Here is a 20,487-nt window from a genome sequence, read left to right as displayed (position 1 = left end):
ACAGCCACAGGTACACCTCCAATTGACTCAAATGATGTCAATTAGCCTATCGGAAGCTTCTAAAGCCATGACATAATTTTCTGGCATTTTCCAAGCAGTTTAAAGGCACAGTCAACTTAGTGCATGTATACTTCTGACCCACTGGAATTGTGATACAGTGAAATAATCTATAGTTGGGAAAATTACTTTTGTCATGCAAACAGCAGATGTCCTAACCGACTTGCCAAAACTATAGTTCTAATGGGACATTTGTGGAGTAGTTGAAAAAAACGAGTTTTAATGACTCCAACCTAAATGTATGTAAACTTCCGACTTCAACTGTAAATAGGAAATATGTCATGCTTCTTCTGAAGGACCCAGAATATCATGGTTTTGTTCTAGTTTCGTGAGGAATCACCTTTCGGTCTTCTGTGTGTCATGGTTATGTTGTGAGAAAATGGTGCATTTGGTGCTACTTATAATGCTTTTCGGTCTTATGCTAATGTAAGTGTTATGCTAATGTGTAGTCATCTACTATGCTGTGTTATGGTAACATCCTATTGCTAACCAGTTGCCCTGTGTTTTTAGGATGATATAGATGGGATCCCCTGGTCAGAGGAGAGGGATGTGAGGAAGGTGCTCTATCTCTCCCTGAAGGAGTTCAAGACTGCTCAGAAAAGGCAGCTTGGAGATGGAACCAAATACACAAATGGTGAGTTTCTCCGGAGACTCTTCTCTCCACCACTGACCCAGTCAGCCTTTTGTCTGGACGCTCATAGACCTGTGATGGGCTACTGTGTTTAGTTTATTTACAGTGGACTAGCTGAAAATGATCTGGTAGTTGTGATGGAATAGTGACATGTTTAATATGGAGTTATTTCAGAGTGAAGGTGCTTTGGTAAACACAATGAAACAGAGAGGATGCTGCAGGTTTTTTTTCTAAGCAGGTGCAATATAAAGTCCATGGAGCTCAGTGTGTGTGTGTGTGTGTGTGTGTGTGTGTGTGTGTGTGTGTGTGTACACCCAGGATAAAGTCTGGTTTGTGCTATCTGATGCTGCTTTGTTTGACACCTTCGCTGTGCTTCAATCCACTCTGCTCTGTCTTCAAACTAGTAGATTAAATTTCACACCGGCCTCGGAACTTATTCTCCGCTGTCACAGACAGTCCAGAGACTGAGGGGGAGCGAAAGTCATCTGGAGGTTCACAGGCTCTGTCGCTCACAGACTGCACTGTACCGGCTGAAACTGTCCTCTATTTTGGAGAATCAGTCAAACATCCACTACTGTGATGGTAGTGTTCTCACCCCCTCCTCCTTCTGCAGTGTTGTCGGTCTCTGGAGCCAGCTGCCTGCAGACACCCATGGGTCCAACAGTAGAGGGAAGGGACCAAACCTGCAAGGCCCTAAGCGTGTCAGACCCCCAGCCCCCTGTCGATCTCCCATCTATAACCGGCAATCATGCCATCTCCCTGACCACTTTACCTCACTGTTGGCAGGCGTCCATCTCTTTTCCTCTTTCTCTCTCTGCATTATTGAACTAATTACGTGATGCCCTTCTGTGTCCCATTCCTTCCTCTCTCGCGCTCTCTCTCCTTCTCCCTGTTATTCCTCCCTAGATGGAAGGCATCATTATATCAATAGGCCTCTGGTTACTGCTGCTCAGGAAGCTTTCTTCCGGCTCCCCTGCCCTCCTCAATCTCCCTCTCCATATCGCTCCCCCTGTGGTTCTTTGGGGGCGTAGCTCAGTTCTATTGATGGAACTACTGTCTGCGTTGGAGCTGGTGGATGGTAGTGACTTGTCTTCCCCATAACACCACTGGCACCGGCTTTGTCCTGTCTGTCCCTTAGCACTGACCACTGAGACCTCAGAGGATGGAACTGTGGCAGTTTTGGCTAGAGCGTAGTGGCAAAGGGCACAGTGCCTTGGTCTGGCCTTCTCTGAGAGAGTAACAGACTGCCCAATCTGCAGCATGTCAGTCTCACACGCCACATCCACTGGACTTGTTATGAACTTGTTATTTTTTCAATATATTTGTTATTTTCTGAGAATGCCAGTGCGACGGATGGAGGTGGTGTCAAAGAGCAGTAGACCAGAGTTGAACCAATGCCAACACTAGACGTGTGCCAGAAGTGACTGTATCTTAGACTGCTAGACCAGCCTAGGCCACATAGACTTATTATTGGGTAGAGCTTTTCATTTTACTCTTAGTACTCGCAGTAGACATTACAGTTACTAAATAGGATCTCTGTCTCCTTCGGTCCAGGTTTAAATTGTGGTCAGAACTGTGTGGTTGGGACAGCCATTTTAAAAACACTACTTTTGTTGTCCTATTGTAGTGTTGTCTCCTAGCATTCCCCTTTCAGTATCCCGTTCTATTGTCAGAAGTGGTTGGAAATGAATTCAAATGGGTTAAAATCCCAAATGTCAAACACATTGTTTATTTTTTATATACACACTATGGTCCCAATCATACTGTCATAAAAGCTTTGAGAGGGTTTTTTTTTTATTGTTACTAGCCATAGTTGTGACGGCCACAGCACTCAGTGAGTGAGCTAGCAGACCCCAAACTTGCTCCATTAGAAACCGCATTATTCAGTCGTAATCACTCTGTTTGTAAAGGTGATTAATCTGAAGTAATGCCACTCTCCTGGCTGTTAATATTTTATATCTGCCTCTGGGCTTCCTGTCTGCATTACTCCACCTCCCACTAATGGGCTACACTCTGTGGTTTGCTACGGTACGCACCCCCTCACCTCGCCATCTCTCCTTCCTTCCATCTCGCTTGCCCTCTCCAGAGAGCAGGAGGAACATGGCAAGGCGATGGGCTTAGTTAAGCACGCATAAATCTGATTACAGACCCTTACGGATCAGCCGACATCCCCCTTCCCCGCTAGGCCTCACTGGGACCAGGGGAAAGAGTTTAGGCCCCAGCCCAGTGTGGTTCCCTCCATGACTCGCAGTCTGCATCCCTGCCTCTCTATCTTCCTCACTGCCCGGCCCCTCACAATGGCATTGATGTGAGACCGACATGTGTAAAACAACTCAGAGGAGAGGCAAGATGGCCCCTCACCAGGCTGCTTATGTTCAGTATGAGTATTATCCCAGTCACATACTACCACTGATTAGCGATGCGCAGATTAGTGTAGATGAATCTGGAGAATGCTTTCTTTGAGTTATTGGTATCTTGTGTAAGCTTCATTATACCTGGAAAGTGTTCTTTAAAGTCATTCAAAGCCAAAGCTCTAATTTAGATTATTCCGAAAGGATGATTTGCGAAGGTACATTTCAGGGAGGTGTTCCACCATCAACCTGCAGGTCAATGACGTGACAAACTTCCCTGTCTTGAGTGTAACTGCTCTCGTCCTTGTTAGCATGTGTGGCCCTTTGTTCCTACAAGGAGGCCTAAATGAGTGAATCATGAGTGCATAGAAAGACATTTGGGGCCTAGTGTCTCTCTGCCAGCTGAACACCTAACTAACCCTGGATATATTATATACACACAGTTGAAGTCGGAAGTTTACATACACCTTAGCCAAACACATTTAAACTCAGTTTTTCACAATTCCTGACATTTAATCCTAGTAAAAATTCCCTTTCTTAGGTCAGTTAGGATCACCACTTTATTTTAAGACTGTGAAATGTCAGAATAATAGTAGAGAAGGATTTATTTCCGCTTTTATTTATTTCACCACATTCCCAGTGGGTTAGAAGTTTACATACACTCAATTAGTATTTGATAGCATTGGCTTTCAATTGTTTAACTTGGGTCAAATGTTTCGCGTAGCCTTCCACAAGCTTCCCACAATAACTTGGGTGAATTTTGGCCCATTCTTCCTGACAGAGCTGGTGTAACTGAGTTAGGGTTTAGGCCTCCTTGCTTGCACATGCTTTTTCAGTTCTGCCACAAATGTTCTATGGGATTGAGGTCAGGGCTTTGTGATGGCCACAAAGCCATTATATATCTTGACTTTGTTGTCCTTAAGGCATTTTGCCACAACTTTGGAATTATGCTTGGGGTCATTGTCCATTTGGAAGACCCATTTGCGACCAAGCTTTAACTGACTGATGCCTTGAGATGTTGCTTCAATATATCCACATAATTTCCCTGCCTCATGATGCCATCTATTTTGTGAAGTGCACCAGTCCCTCCTGCAGCAAAGCACCCCCACAACATGATGCTGCCACCCCCGTGCTTCACGGTTGGGATGGTGTTCTTCGGCTTGCAAGCCTCGCCCTTTTTCCTCCAAACATAACGATGGTCATTATGGCCAAACAGTTCTATTTTTGTTTCATCAGGCTAGAGGAAATTTCCACAAAAACTATGATCTTTGTCCCCATGTGCAGTTGCAAACCGTAGTCTTGCTTTTTTAATGACGGTTTTGGAGCAGTGGCTTCTTCTTTGCTGAGCGGCCTTTCAGGTTATGTAGATATTGGACTCGTTTTACTGTGGATATAGATACTTTTGTACCTGTTTCCTCCAGCATCTTCACAAGGGTCCTTTGCTGTTGTTCTGGGATTGATTTGCACTTTTCGCACCAAAGTACGTTCATCTCTAGGAGACAGAACGCGTCTCCTTCCTGAGCCGCATGATGGCTGCGTGGGCCCATGGTTTTTATACTTGCGTACTATTGGTTGTACAGATGAACGTTGTTCCTTTTAGGCTTTTGGAAAATGATGAACCAGACTTGTGGAGGTCTACAAAAATAATTCTGATGGTCTTGGTTGATTTGATTTTGATTTTCCCATGATGTCAAGCAAAGAGGCACTGAGTTTGAAGGTAGGCCTTGAAATACATCCACAGGTACACCCCAAACTGACACAAATTATGTCAATTAGCCTATCAGAAGCTTCTAAAGCCATTACCCAATTTTATGGAATTTTCCAAGCAGTTTAAAGTCAGTCAACTTAGTGCATGTAAACTTCTGACCCACTGGAATTGTGATACAGTGAATTCTAAGTGAAATAATCTGTCTGTAAGCAATTGTTGGAAAAATGACTTGTGACATGCACAAAGTAGATGTCCTAACCGACTTGCCAAAACTATAGTTTGTTTAACAAGACATTTGTGGAGTGGTTGAAAAATGAGTTTTAATGACTCCAACCTAACTGCACGTAAACGTATGACTTCAACTGTGTGTACACACACAACAGACCTTAACCATTTATTTCCCTAAGCACCTCTATGGTCAGACTCATACTACCAGAGCATGTTAGGAGCAGTTTACAGCCATGACAGGGTATACGACTGGCCTCCTGCTGTCAGGTAGTGACCTGCACTCTGTACAGACTTTAAGTACCAGCTGCATGAGCGCCAAACAAGTTTTCATAGGAAGCCACTGCTCAACTCAACCATTCGCTACTATGCCATTATTACCATTCTAATTTATTTTCCTTTGACACCTGCTGTTAGGGGTTAGGGTTGTGGTTTGGGGTTGGCACATCAGTTAAGGTGTCAGTCCTAAGAAATGTGATAGGAGGGTGATGTGTCAACTAGAAATTCCAGTACCAGGTAGTAGACACTTTGTATGACCTACAAAGAGGGTTTCACTTAGTTTTTCTGCCTTGGCTACTCAATTATGTGCTCATTCATTTGACTTGAATGTCTTTTTGAGCTCTGCTCCTTTCTCCGGAGTCTGGACTTGTTCACTTTGCTCAGCCCACGGGCTCCAAACACACATCAGCCCTCTTACTTTGTTCACTCCGTTTCTCTCCGGTCGACCTGTCGTAGCAGTACACGACATGGTCTCTGACCCCTGTCCTCTTGTCTCTGTAGGTTCCCATGCCCGCGGCCAGCTCAACGGCTTGGGGCAGAAGGGCCACAAGGCTGACGGGTTGCGGTTCCAGAGCACCGATGGCAGCAGCGAGTACTCTGAGGATGGTCCTGCCAAGAAGAGGTGAGTGGTGTTAACCTATACTCTGGAGAGATCGTTCTCTCTGCTCGCTCTCTGCTCAGCAGCAGCTTTGACCAAGACCGAGTAAAGGTAGTGAATCAGGGGGAGCTCGACAGTACTTTTTTTCATGGCCCGCAGTACAGCCAGGTGTCGGGTGTTTTGAACCAGGTGATGTCAGCATTTGTTAATTCAGTGCTCTGTGTTTTGTCATGATGGGAGTGTGTGTGTGTGTGTGTGTGTGTGTGTGTGTGAGCGAGAATTATCAAAGCAAAAATGAACAAATGTGCTGGTAAATGTATGAAAGCCTCTGTCGTCTTTTATTAATTCACATCATTCCTGCTGTATTCTCTTCTCAGTAATGGGACATGACAGCATTAACAGTGAAGGGTAAAGACAAGTTTGATTCTGAGGAATGGGAGCTCTTTATCCAGTGTTCGTTCTTAAAATGCAGAATGTTTTTAATTAGGGAGTTGAGATGTGTTGACTATTTCCAATTAATAATTTAGGAGAAAGTTAATGCATTCAAATACAACAATTAGCTTGTTGCCATGTAATTTGTACTAGTGATTTGTAATCTGTAAAGGCCTTGGGAGAACTCTGCTTCACAAGAGCTTCTCTCACTCCGTTTCTCCCCTCAGGCTCATTCTCATGGGAAGTAGAATAAGACAGTTATTTGGAAATTGAAAATTGGTACATGTGCTTCTTATACCTTTTATTCTCCCTTTGAGCTTCAAGTGATTGAACTCTAATGTGTTCTTTAGATCTAGTGTAAAGAGAGAGGACTGTGTGTGTGTGTGTGTGTGTGTGTGTGTGTGTGGAGATTGGATGAAGTTAGGGTGAAGACTCTGAAAACCGTCTATATAGTATATGAGTGAAATATTGTGCCCAGATTGAACATGTTGGCCTGGTCATTCCTTGTAGGGTTCCCCACTGACGTAGTGCTCTGTACCTCTTGGCTGACTGTCCTGGGAAATGTTTGTTTAGTTAACCTGTCTAGGATGCAACAGCCAGTGAAAGTGCAGGGTGCCAAATTCAAAACACAAATCTCATAATTAAAATTCCTCAAGCATACAAGTATTTTACACCATTTTAAAGATCAAATTCTCTTAAATCCAGCCACAGTGTCTGATTTCAAAAAGGATTTACAGCGAAAGCACCACAAACAATTGTTAGGTCACCACCAAGCCACAGAAAAATGTAGACCGCATTATCTACCAAGAGAATTCTCTTCAAATCAAATCAAATTTATTTAAATAGCCCTTCGTACATCAGCTGATATCTCAAAGTGCTGTACAGAAACCCAGCCTAAAACCCCAAACAGCAAGCAATGCAGGTGTAGAAGCACGGTGGCTAGGAAAAACTCCCTAGAAAGGCCAAAACCTAGGAAGAAACCTAGAGAGGAACCAGGCTATGTGGGGTGGCCAGTCCTCTTCTGGCTGTGCCGGGTGGAGATTATAACAGAACATGGCCAAGATGTTCAAATGTTCATAAATGACCAGCATGGTCGAATAATAATAAGGCAGAACAGTTGAAACTGGAGCAGTAGCACAGTCAGGTGGAAGTTGAAACTGGAGCAGCAGCATGGCCAGGTGGACTGGGGACAGCAAGGAGTCATCATGTCAGGTAGTCCTGGGGCATGGTCCTAGGGCTCAGGTCCTCCGAGAGAGAGAAAGAAAGAGAGAAGGAGAGAATTAGAGAACGCACACTTAGATTCACACAGGACACCGAATAGGACAGGAGAAGTACTCCAGATATAACAAACTGACCCCAGCCCCCCGACACATAAACTACTGCAGCATAAATACTGGAGGCTGAGACAGGAGGGGTCAGGAGACACTGTGGCCCCATCCGAGGTCACCCCCGGACAGGGCCAAACAGGAAGGATATAACCCCACCCACTTTGCCAAAGCACAGCCCCCACACAACTAGAGGGATATCTTCAACCACCAACTTACCATCCTGAGACAAGGCTGAGTATAGCCCACAAAGATCTCCGCCACGGCACAACCCAAGGGGGGCCAACCCAGACAGGATGACCACAACAGTGAATCAACCCACTCAGGTGACGCACCCCCTCCAGGGACGGCATGAGAGAGCCCCAGTAAGCCAGTGACCCAGCCCCTGTAATAGGGTTAGAGGCAGAGAATCCCAGTGGAAAGAGGGGAACCGGCCAGGCAGAGACAGCAAGGGCGGTTCGTTGCTCCAGAGCCTTTCCGTTCACCTTCCCACTCCTGGGCCAGACTACACTCAATCATATGACCCACTGAAGAGATGAGTCTTCAGTAAAGACTTAAAGGTTGAGACCGAGTTTGCGTCTCTGACATGGGTAGGCAGACCGTTCCATAAAAATGGAGCTCTATAGGAGAAAGCCCTGCCTCCAGCTGTTTGCTTAGAAATTCTAGGGACAATTAGGAGGCCTGCGTCTTGTGACCGTAGCGTACGTGTAGGTATGTACGACATGACCAAATCAGAGAGATAGGTAGGAGCAAGCCCATGTAATGCTTTGTAGGTTAGCAGTAAAACCTTGAAATCAGCCCTTGCTTTGACAGGAAGCCAGTGTAGAGAGGCTAGCACTGGAGTAATATGATCAAGTTTTTTGGTTCTAGTCAGGATTCTAGCAGCCGTATTTAGCACTAACTGAAGTTTATTTAGTGCTTTATCCGGGTAGCCGGAAAATAGAGCATTGCAGTAGTCTAACCTAGAAGTGACAAAAGCATGGATTAATTTTTCTGCATCATTTTTGGACAGAAAGTTTCTGATTTTTGCAGTGTTACGTAGATGGAAAAAAGATGTCCTTGAAATGGTCTTGATATGTTCTTCAAAAGAGAGATCAGGGTCCAGAGTAACGCCGAGGTCCTTCACAGTTTTATTTGAGACGACTGTACAACCATTAAGATTAATTGTCAGATTCAACAGAAGATCTCTTTGTTTCTTGGGACCTCTTCGATTATAATCACAGCCGTATATATCCCCCCCCAAGCAGACACATCGATGGCTCTGAACGAACTTTATTTAACTCTCTGCAAACTGGAAACGATTTATCCGGAGGCTGCATTCATTGTAGCTGGGGATTTTAACAAGGCTAATCTGAAAACAAGACTCCCTAAATTTTATCAGTATATCGATTGCGCAACCAGGGGTGGAAAGACCCTGGATCATTGTTACTCTAACTTCCACGACGCATATAAGGCCCTGCCCCGCCCCCCTTTCGGAAAAGCTGACCACGACTCCATTTTGTTGATCCCTGCCTACAGACAGAAACTAAAACAAGAGGCTCCCACGCTGAGGTCTGTTCAACGCTGGTCTGACCAAGCTGACTCCACACTCCAAGACTGCTTCCATCATGTGGACTGGGAGATGTTTCGTATTGCGTCAGATAACAACATTGACGAATACGCTGATTCGGTGTGCGAGTTCATTAGAACGTGCGTTGAAGATGTCGTTCCCATAGCAACGATTAAAACATTCCCTAACCAGAAACCGTGGATTGATGGCAGCATTCGTGTGAAACTGAAAGCGCGAACCACTGCTTTTAATCAGGTCAAGGTGTCTGGTAACATGGCTGAATACAAACAGTGCAGCTATTCCCTCCGCAAGGCTATCAAACAAGCTAAGCGCCAGTACAGAGACAAAGTAGAATCTCAATTCAACGGCTCAGACACAAGAGGCATGTGGCAGGGTCTACAGTCAATCACGGACTACAGGAAGAAATCCAGCCCAGTCACGGACCAGGATGTCTTGCTCCCAGGCAGACTAAATAACTTTTTTGCCCGCTTTGAGGACAATACAGTGCCACTGACACGGCCTGCAATGAAAACATGCGGTCTCTCCTTCACTGCAGCCGAGGTGAGTAAGACATTTAAACGTGTTAACCCTCGCAAGGCTGCAGGCCCAGACGGCATCCCCAGCCGCGCCCTCAGAGCATGCGCAGACCAGCTGGCCGGTGTGTTTACGGACATATTCAATCAATCCCTATACCAGTCTGCTGTTCCCACATGCTTCAAGAGGGCCACCATTGTTCCTGTTCCCAAGAAAGCTAAGGTAACTGAGCTAAACGACTACCGCCCCGTAGCACTCACATCCGTCATCATGAAGTGCTTTGAGAGACTAGTCAAGGACCATATCACCTCCACCCTACCTGACACCCTAGACCCACTCCAATTTGCTTACCGCCCAAATAGGTCCACAGACGATGCAATCTCAACCACACTGCACACTGCCCTAACCCATCTGGACAAGAGGAATACCTATGTGAGAATGCTGTTCATCGACTACAGCTCGGCATTCAACACCATAGTACCCTCCAAGCTCGTCATCAAGCTCGAGACCCTGGGTCTCGACCCCGCCCTCTGCAACTGGGTACTGGACTTCCTGACGGGCCGCCCCCAGGTGGTGAGGGTAGGCAACAACATCTCCTCCCCGCTGATCCTCAACACTGGGGCCCCACAAGGGTGCGTTCTGAGCCCTCTCCTGTACTCCCTGTTCACCCACGACTGCGTGGCCACGCACGCCTCCAACTCAATCATCAAGTTTGCGGACGACACAACAGTGGTAGGCTTGATTACCAACAACGACGAGACGGCCTACAGGGAGGAAGTGAGGGCCCTCGGAGTGTGGTGTCAGGAAAATAACCTCACACTCAACGTCAACAAAACTAAGGAGATGATTGTGGACTTCAGGAAACAGCAGAGGAAACACCCCCCTATCCACATCGATGGAACAGTAGTGGAGAGGGTAGCAAGTTAAGTTCCTCGGCATACACATCACAGACAAACTGAATCGGTCCACTCACACAGACAGCATCGTGAAGAAGGCGCAGCAGCGCCTCTTCAACCTCAGGAGGCTGAAGAAATTCAGCTTGTCACCAAAAGCACTCACAAACTTCTACAGATGCACACTCAAGAGCATCCTGGCGGGCTGTATCACCGCCTGGTACGGCAACTGCTCCGCCCTCAACCGTAAGGCTCTCCAGAGGGTAGTGAGGTCTGCACAACGCATCACCGGGGGCAAACTACCTGCCCTCCAGGACACCTACACCACCCGATGTTACAGGAAGGCCATAAAGATCATCAAGGACATCAACCACCCGAGCCACTGCCTGTTCACCCCGCTATCATCCAGAAGGCGAGGTCAGTACAGGTGCATCAAAGCTGGGACCGAGAGACTGAAAAACAGCTTCTATCTCAAGGCCATCAGACTGTTAAACAGCCACCACTAACATTGAGTGGCTGCTGCCAACACACTGACACTGACTCAACTCCAGCCACTTTAATAATGGGAATTGATGGGAAATGATGTAAATATATCACTAGCCACTTTAAACAATGCTACCTTATATAATGTTACTTACCCTACATTATTCATCTCATATGCATACGTATATACTGTACTCTATATCATCGACTGTATCCTTATGTAATACATGTATCACTAGCCACTTTAACTATGCCACTTTGTTTACATACTCATCTCATATGTATATACTGTACTCGATACCATCTACTGTATCTTGCCTATGCTGCTCTGTACCATCACTCATTCATATATCCTTATGTACATATTCTTTATCCCCTTACACTGTGTATAAGACAGTAGTTTTGGAATTGTTAGTTAGATTACTTGTTGGTTATTACTGCATTGTCGGAACTAGAAGCGCAAGCATTTCGCTACACTCGCATTAACATCTGCTAACCATGTGTATGTGACAAATAAAATTTGATTTGATTTGAAAAACATTTTTTTCCCAGCCAAAGAGGAGTCACAAAAAGCAGAAAGAGAGAAAATGAATCACTAACCTTTGATCTTCACCAGATGACACTCGTAGGACTTCATGTTACACAATACATGTATGTTTTGTTTGATAAAGTTCATATTTATATATTTTTTAAATCTGAGTTTACATTGGCGCGTTACATTCAGTAGTTCTAAAACATGCGTTGATATTGCAGAGAGCCACATCAATTTACAGAAATACTCATATTAAACATGGATAAAGACACGACTATTATACATGGAACTTTAGATAAACTTCTCCTTAATGCAACCACTGTCAGATTTTTAAAAAACTTTACGGAGAAAGCAAACCATGCAATAATCTGAGTACAGCCTTTAGATAACAAAGCAGCCAAAAAGATACCCGCCATATTGGGTAGTCAACATTACTCAGAAATCTAATTTTAAATATTCACTTACCTTTGATGATCTTCATCAGAATGCACTCCCAGGAATCCCAGTTCCACCATAAATGTTTGATTTGTTCGATAATGTCCATCGGTTATGTCCAAATACAGTGGGGCAAAAAGGTATTTAGTCAGCCACCAATTGTGCAAGTTCTCCCACTTAAAAAGATGAGAGTTCTGTAATATTCATCATAGGTACACTTCAACTATGACAGACAAAATTAGAAAAAAAATACAGAAAATCACATTGAAGGATTTTTTTAATGAATTTATTTGCAAATTATGGTGGAAAATAAGTATTTGCTCAATAACAAAAGTTTATCTCAATACTTTGTCATTGCCAACAAAGGGTATATAACAGAGGTCAAATGTTTTCTGTAAGTCCTCCATGCAGATCTCCTCTAGAGCAGTGATGTTTTGGTGCTGTTGCTGGGCAACACGGACTTTCAACCCCCTCCAAAGATTTTCTATGGGGTTGAGATCTGGAGACTGGCTAGGCCACTCCAGGACCTCGAAATGCTTCTTACGAAGCCACTCCTTTGTTGCCCGGGCGGTGTGTTTGGGATCATTGTCATGCTGAAAGACCCAGCCACGTTTCATCTTCAATGCCCTTGCTGATGGAAGGAGGTTTTCACTCAAAATCTTACGATACATGGCCCCATTCATTCTTTCCAGTCGTCCTGGTCCCTTTGCAGAAAAACAGCCCCAAAGCATGATGTCTCCACCCCCATGTTTCACAGTATGTATGGTGTTCTTTGGATGCAACTCAGCATTCTTTGTCCTCCAGACACGACGAGTTGAGTTTTTACCAAAAAGTTATATTTTGGTTTCATCTGACCATATGACATTCTCCCAATCTTCTTCTGGATCATCCAAATGCTCTCTAGCAAACTTCAGACGGGCCTGGACATGTACTGGCTTAAGCAGGGGGACACGTCTGGCACTGCAGGATTTGAGTCCCTGGCGGCGTAGTGTGTTACTGATGGTAGGCTTTGTTACTTTGGTCCCACCTCTCTGCAGGTCATTCACTAGGTCCACCCGTGTGGTTCTGGGATTTTTGCTCACCGTTATTGTGATCATTTTGACCCCACGGGGTGAGATCTTGCGTGGAGCCCCAGATCGAGGGAGATTATCAGTGGTCTTGTATGTCTTCCATTTCCTAATAATTGCTCCCACAGTTGATTTCTTCAAACCAAGCTGCTTACCTATTGCAGATTCAGTCTTCCCAGCCTGGTGCAGGTCTACAATTTTGTTTCTGGTGTCCTTTGACAGCTCTTTGGTCTTGGCCATAGTGGAGTTTGGAGTGTGACTGTTTGAGGTTGTGGACAGGTGTCTTTTATACTGATAACAAGTTCAAACAGGTGCCATTAATACAGGTAACGAGTGGAGGACAGATGAGCCTCTTAAAGAAGAAGTTACAGGTCTGTGAGAGCCAGAAATCTTGCTTGTAGGTGACCAAATACTTATTTTCCACCATAATTTGCAAATAAATTCATAAAAAATCCTACAATGTGATTTTCTTTCTCATTTTGTCTGTCATAGTTGAAGTGTACCTATGATGAATTCTAGCTTTTACGGCTGAGTAGCAGGCAGCTTAATTTGGGCACGTTTTTCATCCAAGCTACCCAATACTGCCCCCTACCCCAAAGAAGTTAATAAGATACAGGAGACTGGTCCTCGGGAAGGGCAGAAGGAGACTAGTGAGGGACTGGAGGATACTGGGGTGGGCTGTTGGAGACTGGGGAACAGGGGTGGTGAGAGCGACTGGGAGGGCTTCTCTCTCAAACGGCAGGTCCTAGGCCTGTAACAGACCAGTCACTGTGGATTAAATGTATTGCTACACACACACTCCCAGCTACATTAAATGCTAATAATTAATTCACATATGCTGTATTACAGAAGCCATAGCACATAGATCGGCTCTGTAATCTCTCTCACTATGAGACCCTCTGTGTAGCCAGCCAATGCATGTTTCCTCTGCCACCGTCTCCACCTGTCCTATTTTCACGTGTGTGTGTGTGTGTGTGTGTGTGGTATCTTGCAGTACCTGTTAGTGAATAGTCCAGCAGACCTGGTCATTGAGGCCTGGCAAACCTGAAAAGGAGAGCAAGGGAACAAGATGGACAGCTGGAGGAGAGAAGTAGACAGGCGAAGTGTCAACAGGCCTGTGTTCACTAGGGTGCTTTTCATTAGTTCTCATGCAGGAAATAAAAGCAGGCTCTCCCTCTCTTAATGAGCAGCCGGCTTACAGAGCGCTTGGCAATGGCTCAGGCCTTTTGGTGTGTGTGTGTGTGTGTGTGTGTGTGTGTGTGTGTGTGTGTGTGTGTGGAGGACGACTTCTTGGCCCTGGCATCTGCAGCCCACGCCAGTCTATAACAGGGTGGCTGACTGAGGAGCTGCCAGGACCTTTCACACCTGGCAATGCAATAACAAGAGAGGGGAGGGGAGGCGCAGGTGCATGGTTTTGGCTGCAGCGTCCTGGGGGGCAGGGGAGGGTCCCTGTATGTCTGAGGGGAAGTGGGTCCAAGGGAGGCGTTTGGGATCTGGGTGATGTTTGTCTTCGCAGGAACCCGAGATGGGAGATCACGCGCCAGGACCTCCCCTCCCTGCCAAGTACGGAAGATGTGCTCCCCCCTCTTCCCTTTCTCTCCAGTTCCCAGCCATACTACCCAGGCTGAAGTAGGAAACACAGGGTTCAGCCATGGTGACCATAGTTGGAGAGCTCCACATCTTATGGTGATTTTATTGAAGCCAGTTCTCCTCAGTAGCAGAAGCCAAGTAAAGCTCATTGAGCTTGCTTGTTTGTTTTAATGAATGCTAAGTTAGTAATGCGCTTTCTTTCGGTCTTCTCACCCATCTACACACAGCCCGCAATGACAAAGTCAAAACATGTTTTTTAGAAATTTGTGCACGTTTATCGAAAATGAAATGCATATATCTCATGTACATACACTAAAAAGTTTGAGGTCACTTAGAAATGTCCTTTTTATATACATTTTTAAAAGTCCATTTTAAAATAACATCATTGATCAGAAATACAGTGTAGACATTAATATGGATCCGTGCCTTTTTGTTCAAATTTTCGCCTAAAATGACATTCCCAAATCTTAACTGCCTGTAGCTCAGGCCCTGAAGCAAGGATATGCATATTATTGATATCATTTGAAAGGAAACACTTTGAAGTTTGCAGAAATGTGAAAGTAATGTAGGAGAATATAAAACATTAGCTCTGGTGAAACATAATACAAAGAGAGAACCAACTGTTTTTTTGTAAAAAAAATAAAAAATTGTACCATCTTTGAAATGCAAGAGAAAGGCCATAATGTATTATTCCAGCCCAGGAGCAATTTAGGTTTTGGCCACTAGATGCAGTATGAGCAAAGTTTTAGACTGATCCAATGAATCATTTAATTTATTTTCTAAATGTTTATCAAGACTGCCCAAATGGGCCCAATTTTAAGTTTAAAGTTTAAAACTGTGCACTCTTCAAACAATAGCGTGGTATTATTTCACTCTAATCGCTACAGTAAATTGGACTATGCAGTTAGATTAACAAGAATTGAAGCGTTCTGCCAATATCAGATATGTCTATGTCCTGGGAAATGTTCTTGTTACTTACAACTTAATGCTAATCGCATTAGCATACGTTAGCTCAACTGTCCCGTGGGGGGGACCCACCGAGCCTGAAGTTTTAATGCTGGAAATGACTAGTGTAGCTGGAAACTGCAGATTTTATTTGATTGAAGATCTACATAGGTGTACAGAAGCCCATTATCAGCAACCATCACTCCTGTGTTTCAATGGCATCCTGTGTTAGCTAATCCAAGTTTAGAATTTTAAAAGGCTAATTGATAATTAGAAAACCTTTTTTGAAATGATGTTAGCGCAGCTGAAAACGGTTGTGCTGAAGCAATACAACTGGCATTCTTTAGACTTGAGTATCTGGAGCATCAGCATCCATCTTCAGTTTTCTCCTATCACAGCCATTAAACTCAAACTGTTTTAAAGCCTCCCTTGGCCTCGTGGTGAAATCCCTGAGTGGTTTCCTTCCTCTCTGGAAACTGAGTTAGGAAGGACGCCTATATCTTTAGTGGCTGGGTGTGTTTATATGCCATCAAAATTGTAATCAATAACTTTACCATGCTCAAAGAGAAATTCAATGTCTGAATCTGTGTTTGAAATTCACTGCTCAACTGAGGGACCTTACAATTGTCTGTATGTGTGGGGTACAGAGATGAGGCAGTCATTAAAATCATGTAAAACACTTTTGTGACTTCTTAAGCAAAATACTTACTCCTGAATTAATTTGTGGTTTCCATAATAAAGGGTTTGACTCACATTTTAGATTTTTCATTTTTTAAATTCATTTGTAAAAATGTCTAAAGCCATACTTTCACTTTGACATTATGGGGTATTGTGTGTGTGTGTGTGTGTGTGTGAAAGCCAGTGACGATCTCAATTGTATCCATTTTGAATTCAGGCTGTAACTCAACAAAATGTGGAAAAGTCAAGGGGTGTGAATACCTTCTGAAGGCACTGTATATCAGTGATATACACTTAACCTTTCTTGCACAGGGAACCCCTCGACAACATTCCGCTGAAAAGGCAGCGTGCGAATTTCAAAAATATTTTTTCGAAATATGTAACGTTCACAAGTCCAATACAGCAAATGAAAGATAAACATCTTGTTAATCTACCCATCGTGTCCGATTTTCAAAAATGCTTTACAGCTAAAGCACAACATATGATTATGTTAGATCACCACCAAGTCAAAAAAACAGCCATTTTCCAGCCAAAGATATGAGTCACAAAAAGCAGAAATATTGATAAAATGAATCACTAACTTTTGATGATCTTCATCAGATGGACACTCATAGAACATCATGTTACACACTACATGTATGTTTTGTTCGAAATAATGTGCATATTTATATCCAAAAATCTCAGTTTACATTGGCGCCTTACGTGCAGTAATGTTTTGATTCCAAACCATCTGGTGATTTTGCAGAAATACTCATAATAAACATTAATAAAAGATACAAGTGTTATTCACAGAATTAAAGAGAGACTTCTCCTTAATGCAACCGCTGTGTCAGATTTCAAGAAAACTTTACGGAAAAAGCATAATCTGAGAACGGTGCTCAGAACCCAAAACAGCCAGAGGAATATCCGCCATTTTGGAATCAACAAAGTTAGAAACACCATAAATATTCACTTACCTTTTGATGATCTTCATCAGAAGGCAATCCCAGGAATCCCAGTTCGACAATAAATGACTGATTTGTTCCATCATTTATGTCCAAATAGCCACTTGTTGTTAGCGTGTTTAGCCCAGTAATCCATCTTCATGAGGCGTGAGCAGTCCTTTAGAAACATGTCAAACGATGTATGGAATCAATAGTTAGGATGTTTTTAACATTAAACATCAATAATGTTCCAACCGGAGAGTTCCTCTGTCTTCAGAAAAATCACTAGAACGTGAGGTAACTCTGTCGGGAGCGCTTGTCATGAGACCGAGGCACTATGTGCCAGACCACTGATTCAAACAGGTCTCATGAGCCCCTCCTTTATAGTAGAATCCTCATTCAAGTTACAAAATGCTGTTGACATCTAGTGGAAGCCCTAGGAAGTGCAACCTCATCCATATCTCAATGTGTACTCGGTAGGCCAAGCTTTTGAAAAACTACAAACCTCAGATTTCCCACTTCCTGGTTGGATTTTTCTCAGGTTTTCGTCTGCCATATGAGTTCTGTTATACTCACAGACATCATTCAAACAGTTTTAGAAACTTCAGTGTTCTCTATCCGATACTAATAATAATATGCATATATTAGTATCTGGGACAGAGAAGGAGGCAGTTCACTCTGGGCACGCTATTCATCCAAAAGTGAAAATGCTGCCCTCTATCCCAAAAAGGTTAACGAAATATAAACGCAACATGCAACAATTTCAAAGATTTTACTGCATTACAGTTCATATAAGGAAATCAATGAGTCAATTGAAATTAATGCGCTAGGCCCTAGTCTATGGATTTTACATGACCGGGAATACAGATCTGCATCTGTTGATCATGGATGCCTTTTAAAAAGAAATAGGAGTGTGGATCAGAAACGGTCAGTATCTGTTGTGATCACCATTTGCCTCATGCAGAGCGACACAACTCACCATAGAGTTGATCAGGCTGTTGATTGTGGAATGTTGTTCCATTCCTCTTCAATGGTTGTGCGAAGTTGCTGGATATTGGCGGGATCAGGAACACTGTTGTACACGTCAATCCAGAGCATCCCAAACTTGCTCAATGGGAGACATTTCTGGTGAGTATGCAGAAACTCTGATTTATCTGTGAAGAGCACACTTCTCCAGCATGCCAGTGGCCATCGAAGGTGAGCATTTACAACGGCAAAATGCAGTCAGGTCAAGACCCTGGTGAGGACAACATCCTTGGGTTGTCTGCCCAAACCGTTTTATCAGCTGTCGGGATGGTTGGTCTCAGACGATCCATAACTTGAAGAAGCTGGATGTAGAGGTCCTGGGCTGGTGTGGTTACACGTGATCTGCGGTTGTTAGGCTGGTTGGAGGTACTGCTAAATTCTCTAAAATGACGTTGTGGCTTATGGTAGAGAAATCAACAAAATTCTCTGGCAACAGCTCTGGTGGACATTCCTGCAGTCAACATGCCAATTGCATGCTCCCATCTGTGCCATTGTGTTGTGATAACTGCACATTTGAGTGGCCTTTTATTGTCCCCAGTGCAAGGTGCACCTGTGTAGTGATCATGCTGTTTAATAATTAGATAATTGATATGCCATACCTGTCAGGTGGCTGGATTATCTTGGCAAAGGAGAAATGCTCAATAAAAGGCATGTACACATTTGTGCACAGTCCGAGAGAAAATGTTTTTTTTTGTATGTGTGGAACATTTTTGTGGTCTTTTATTTCACCTCATGAAACAGGGGTCCAACACTTTACACATGTTTTTGTTCAGTGTATAAATCAGTGGTGCCATATGTGAATGATTATATGTTGCACCCCCTCTAAGGAATCCCACCTTTTTTAAAAGCAACCCATAATAGTACTATTGATGAGTTGTAAATAGTACTATTGATGAGCTGTAAAGTCACATGTGAAGTGTTTAGCTATATAGAACGTCTCTTGACGAGTCACGGGCTGTGTCATGTCTACTATAGTGTTGTAACGACTCAGGGCAGTTTAAACTGTCAGTATATCCAATGGATCTGACAGGCAGGTGAGATATCTAACCCCGTGTAGCTAGTTACTGTAGCATAAGATGGCCAGTCACAAAAAAACGTATCACACTAAGTCACAGAGGATTGGCTGAACCATCTTCAGTTACCCTGCACTACTACTGCTCTTACTGTTGTTACCCACAGTGCATGTGTGTTCCAGTGTTGTTTTTTGTCTTTCTCTCTCTCTCTCTCCCATTTAAGTTATTATTCATGTTTGGTTCCGAAGTCAACAACCTCTTGTCACTGAGACTAATTTTATAATTCCTTTTAACTCCTCTCTCTCACTATTTCTCCTGCTCTCTAAACCACTTTACCAAGCCTCTATAAAGATGGCAGCCTCAGGGATATTAATAACCAACTACACACTCTCACAGAGTGGTCTGAATAAACTCCATCACAATACTGTCTGCAGAGGAGTGTGTTATCGCCCATTGTGATATTGTATACCCTGCCACCCCCTAGTGAACACAGTAGGTGAGATCTGAGATGGAGCAAGGCTAGGCTTTGCTATGCACATTATTTGTTCCAGTTTCTCTATTCTCTGCAAGCTGCATGTATTCACTGAAGACAGTAGGCGTATCAAAGGAATAAAACTGCACCATCGCAACAAACTATACAGCAGTGCTGGAGAGATGTTTGTACTATCATGATCAAATTTGGACTGCGTGGCATTGCCCATGTTCCAGAACCAATCAGAGCGCATGTGATGTCGTGGATAATGTCCTAGGTGTCTTCTGACCTGGTCCTGATTTTAAAGTGATGTCTTTGGTGATAACAACCGCAGCACAGTCTTTCTCTGAGCCTGAATATTGACCTGGCTTAGCTTGATTTAAGATGGCCGCCAAGCTCAGGGGTTAAAGGTCAGAGGCTCGGGTCAGTCCGGTAAAGCGGTCGACCCACTGAGCCGAGGAGATAAGGTGACGTTGTCCAGCTCCGACTTAATACACAGTTCATCAGCTCACTGCTCTAAGCATAGAGAATGGTCCCAGTACACTGGTAGTATAATAATGAACAATAGTGGACACAGTAACTTGGAAGTATACTAATGAACAATAGTGGACACAGTAACTTGGAAGTATAATAATGAACAGTGGTGGACACAGTAACATGGTAGTATAATAATGAACAGTGGTGGACACAGTAACATGGTAGTGTACTAATGAACAGTGGTGGACACAGTAACATGGTAGT

General features: G+C 43.8%; 1 protein-coding gene across 9 annotated transcripts in view; it reads left to right on the top strand.

Annotated features, from left to right (window-relative positions):
• Positions 1 to 20,487, top strand: part of LOC112229679 (protein Jumonji-like) — a 96,908-nt gene that overhangs the window by 37,789 nt on the left and 38,632 nt on the right. For all 9 annotated transcript variants that reach the window (XM_024395635.2, XM_042310276.1, XM_042310275.1 and 6 more), the window contains exons 2-3: positions 568 to 691; positions 5,753 to 5,873. In XM_024395635.2, coding sequence (XP_024251403.2) covers positions 568 to 691; positions 5,753 to 5,873 — 245 coding nt within the window. The remainder of the gene's footprint in view (positions 1 to 567; positions 692 to 5,752; positions 5,874 to 20,487) is intronic.

The sequence above is a fragment of the Oncorhynchus tshawytscha genome, linkage group LG31, assembly GCF_018296145.1.
Source record: "Oncorhynchus tshawytscha isolate Ot180627B linkage group LG31, Otsh_v2.0, whole genome shotgun sequence".
NCBI classification, from domain to species: domain Eukaryota; kingdom Metazoa; phylum Chordata; class Actinopteri; order Salmoniformes; family Salmonidae; genus Oncorhynchus; species Oncorhynchus tshawytscha.
Note: the sequence above shows the minus strand (reverse complement) of the source record. Positions and strands in the feature narration are given on the sequence as shown.